At 37.5% G+C, this 4,595-nt stretch overlaps 1 protein-coding gene across 1 annotated transcript; it reads left to right on the forward strand.

Moving 5' to 3' along the window:
• Window positions 1-2,517: 2,517 nt before the first annotated feature.
• Window positions 2,518-4,265, forward strand: LOC116028515 (zeatin O-glucosyltransferase-like). Its single transcript, XM_031270245.1, has one exon. The coding sequence runs from the start codon at window positions 2,556-2,558 to the stop codon at window positions 3,957-3,959; it is 1,404 nt and encodes a 467-aa protein (XP_031126105.1). The 5' UTR covers window positions 2,518-2,555; the 3' UTR covers window positions 3,960-4,265.
• Window positions 4,266-4,595: the final 330 nt, after the last annotated feature.

Here is a 4,595-nt window from a genome sequence, read left to right on the forward strand (position 1 = left end):
TATATATATATATATATATATATGCGTGTGTGGGGGTGGGGGTGGGGGTGTACGGGGTTAGTATGATCTTATGTATGTTAAAAAAAACACAGTAGATAGAAATAGTGCAAGGGTTGATAATTTTTTTTTCATATACCACTTTATTTTCTCTTTGATTTTTTTAGTTATTGGATATGACAAAAATATTGTAGCATTTATACTTTTAATAAAAGATTAAAAGAAAACACCGGAATTCTTCTTCAAAAAGAAGAAGAAGAAGAAGAAGAAGAAGAAGAAGAAGAAGAAGAAGAAGAAGAAGGCTCCGGAACACGTGACACCTAAGAAAAATAGTACATACTTACACATAAACAATAGCAAGAAAAGCTTATATTCCAATGTTACGTTATTTGGCAAATTAAAATGATAAGATTTGAATATGATTTCTACAATTGAATAGGAAGTTTTAATTAAAGAGTTAGTTGTGGGTACAATGTACTTAGAAGTTATTGTGCAATTTGTGAGGATGATAACACAAAATAAAAATAAAAATAAAGACATTTAAAGGTTAATATCTAATATGAAGTGATAATAACATTTCACAATAAATATATAAAAAACACACATAGCGCTGTCACTATCATAGTATCATTTTATGATATTGTCAAAATGATTTCTTATGTGGTTAATATATAATATCGTAATGCAATTTAATATAGCAGCGTTTTTGGAATATCAAAAGACAATTGCACGTTAGCACAAAATATAAAATTATAAAATATATACCTACTGAAAATTAGCAGTACGTGGCCTAAATGAAACTTGACGGCCGCCGCATTAGTGGCAAATGGCAACGATGTTGGCCAAAAAACTCAGATATACAAACTTGACTTCTTGCATTTGCCCTGTTTCCCATAGATTCTTTATCCATCACTCTCACTCAGTCACTCACATGTACATACAAATATATATGTATTTATTTCGGTTTCGTCTATCCACATGTACTTTTTTTTTTTTTCCTTAAAGTTTGATACAAAATATTACTTTCGTCGCATTTTATATGTCTAATTCAATTGATAAAGTTTGACTGAAATTATTTTTAATTCAAGAAAATAAATAAACAAGAACATTAAATAGAACATATAAAATGAAACAGAAAAAATGCTATTTTTATTGTTTGGTTCATGAAATTTATTTTTCCAAGATAGTATTAAAAAAATTTTGTGCTTAATTAGGTCATCGATTTTGATTGTTTTACCTGATTCAGTCATCAACTGTTAGAATCAAGAACTAAATTGAAAAAAAAAACATTATAGTCGGAGATTAAATTGGGTAAAATACCAAGATTAATTTGGGTTAAGCTCCTAAATTCGTGTACTATATGGAGTATTAATAGTGGTAAAATTTCCAAGCTATCTTAACATTTGACTCAATTGGCTAAAATCATCCAAGTCAATGACCTAATTAAGCATAAAAAATCGTTTAGAACTAAATTGAGAAAAATCACTATAGTGGAGGATTAAATTAAGTATTAACTATTTTCTAAAAAAAATTAAGTATTAACTGCTAAACACCTTGTGCTCAGATGGTATGTAGTGACTCTCTCATATGGGAAGTCATGAGATCGAGCTTCTCTACTATAATGTAACAGAGTAGTAAATTAAGTATTAACTCATTGCTATTTAATGCCTTCCATAATTGCTTTGTTATCATGGACGAACGTTGCTATTTAATGCCTTCCTTTATTGTAACATTTGACCACCCATTATTCATATCACATCAATACTAAATGAATTTTCCTCAGCGATTAGAATCAAGAACTAAATCGAAAAAATCACTATAGTCGATGACTAAATTAAGTAAAATCACTATAGTTAAGGATTAATTTTGGTTAAACTACTCTCATAGTCGATGACTAAATTGAGCATTAATAAAGGTAAAATTACCAAGCCAATATTAACATAGCACTCAATTAGGTAAAATCATCAAACTCAATGGCATCAGGGATTAAATTAGATATTAACTCATTGATTTTGGTGGACGAAACCAAAAAAATAAAAAATTTAAAAAATATTGTGTTCCATAATTGCATCGTTACCATTTAATGCCTTCCATAATTGCTTCGTTGTCATTTAATACCTTCCTTTATTGTAGCATTTGACCACCGGTTATTCATATCTCATCAATACTAAATGAATTTTTGTGCTTAACTAGGTCATCAACTTTGATTGTTTTATTTAATTCGGTCCCCAACCGTTAGAATCAAGAACTAAATTAAAAAAAATCATTATAATCGACAACTAAATTAAATAAAATCACTATAGTCAAAGATTAGTTTTGGTTAAACCCCCATAATTGAGAACTAAATTGGGTATTAATAAAGGTAAAATTACCAAGCTATCTTAACATATGACTCAATTTGGTAAAATCATCTTAAGTCATTAAATTAGATATTAACTCATTGATTTTGGTGAAGGAAAAAAAAAAGTAAAAAGAAAAATAATATTGTGTTCCATCTTGATGGGCACCCATTATAAAACCTCAAGCCCACAGGGATAGTTACGTAGTAGTCGTCCGTCATGGCAAGCACAAAGCACGGAGGAGGAGGAAAAGTGGTGGTTGTGATGGTTCCTTTTCCGGCACAAGGCCATCTCAACCAACTCCTCCAGCTCTCCCGTCTCATTTCCTCCTACAACATTCCCGTCCACTTCGTCGGAACCGCCACCCACAACCGCCAGGCCAGATTACGCGTCCACGGCTGGAACCCCTTCTCCGCCGCCAACATCCACTTTCACGAATTCCCCACCGCTAACGCCGCCGCAGCCGCCGTTCCCAACCCCCCCGCCGAATCCAGGTTCCCCGCGCACATCCTCTCGTCCTACCAAGCCGCCTCCCTCCTCCGCGACCCCGTCGGTAAGCTCCTCCGGGCGCTCGCGGGTAATAACTCCCGGGTCGTCGTCATCCACGACTCGCTAATGGGGTCGGTGGTTCAAGACGCGGCGGGGATCCCCAATGCGGAGTCTTACATCTTCCACAGCGTCTCCGCCTTCACCATTTTCCTCTTCATTTGGGAGAAGATGGGGAAGCCCTTCGCCGTCGACGCCGACCTCCTCAGAGACCTCCCGTCCCTCGAAGGATGTTTCAGCCCCGAGTTCGAGTCTTTCCTCAAGGCCCAATACGATTTCTTGAAATCCAATTCCGGCAGGATTTACAACACATGCAGAGCCCTGGAAGGCCCCTTTCTTGAACTCCTCTCCAGGGAAGAAATCAGTGGGAAGAAGAAACAGTGGGCCCTCGGACCTTTCAACCCCGTCCACGTCAGCAATGGCGGCGCCTCCAAAACCCGCCACAAATGTCTGGCGTGGCTAGACAACCACACAAAAAACTCCGTCATTTTCGTCTCCTTCGGAACCACCACCTCTTTCTCCGACGAACAAATCCGAGAAATCGCCACCGGCTTGGAGAGGAGCGAGCAAAAGTTCATTTGGGTTCTAAGAGACGCCGACAAATCAGATATTTTCTCCAAAGAACACAAAAAATTAGAGCTCCCGAGAGGGTTCGAAGAGAGAGTGAGAAAAAGGGGAATGGTGGTGAGAGACTGGGCCCCGCAACTGGAAGTGCTGGCCCACTCTTCCACCGGCGGGTTTTTGAGTCACTGCGGATGGAACTCCTGCATGGAGAGCATATCCATGGGCGTCCCCATGGCGGCCTGGCCAATGCACTCCGACCAGCCCAGGAACACCGTGCTTATCACTAAGGTCCTCAGGATTGGGATCGTGGTTAAGGATTGGGCTCGCCGGGACCAGATTGTGACGTCATCGGCGGTGGAACACGCCGTGAAGAGGCTGATGGCCATGGAGGAAGGAGAGCGGATGAGACAGAGGGCGGCGGATTTCGGTTGCGCTATGAAGAAGGCGGTGGCGGACGGCGGCGTTAGCCGCATAGAGTTGGATGGGTTCGTTGATCACATAGCCAGGAGTTAGTTGATGGGAGCCCACATTAAAATAATATTAAAAATCGATTCTTCATTTACTCTATTAACCGATTTTATCCAACAGTTATTATTATATTTATTATTATTATTATTACTATTTTTAAAGAAAAACTCAAATTCAGAAATTTACTACTCATTATATGTGTGGTTGTACGGACAAGCATGGAAAAATATATTTGTACTGAAAATTAAAAAAAAAAATTGCAGCTTCCTAATACGTACGTGTACAATGGATATCAAGTAAAGATGCAATAAAAAAAAACACGAAAAAATGTTATTTACTTCGTATATTAAATGTTTTGTGTGATTCAACATGTTTTGTTAAGTTAGTTTATAAAAATTGTGTATATCTGATTGTCACAAAAGAGGATAAATATTTTCTCATTATTTACAACACCATCCCACCGATACTCAAACTCATAACCTCTCATTTAGGAGAGTCACTATGTACCACTAAATTACAAAGAGACCGCAAAGTTATTGACACACTTTAATTGGTTAGTACATAACCAAAATCTTTTCAAAAGATTGAACCTTCAATTTAATGGTCCTCACATCCCAACTCACAGTATATTTGCAAAGATGTAAGATCTGATGGACTGATGGGCACCCTATGTATTTATGC

This window comes from Ipomoea triloba, chromosome 9, assembly GCF_003576645.1.
Source record: "Ipomoea triloba cultivar NCNSP0323 chromosome 9, ASM357664v1".
NCBI lineage: Eukaryota > Viridiplantae > Streptophyta > Magnoliopsida > Solanales > Convolvulaceae > Ipomoea > Ipomoea triloba.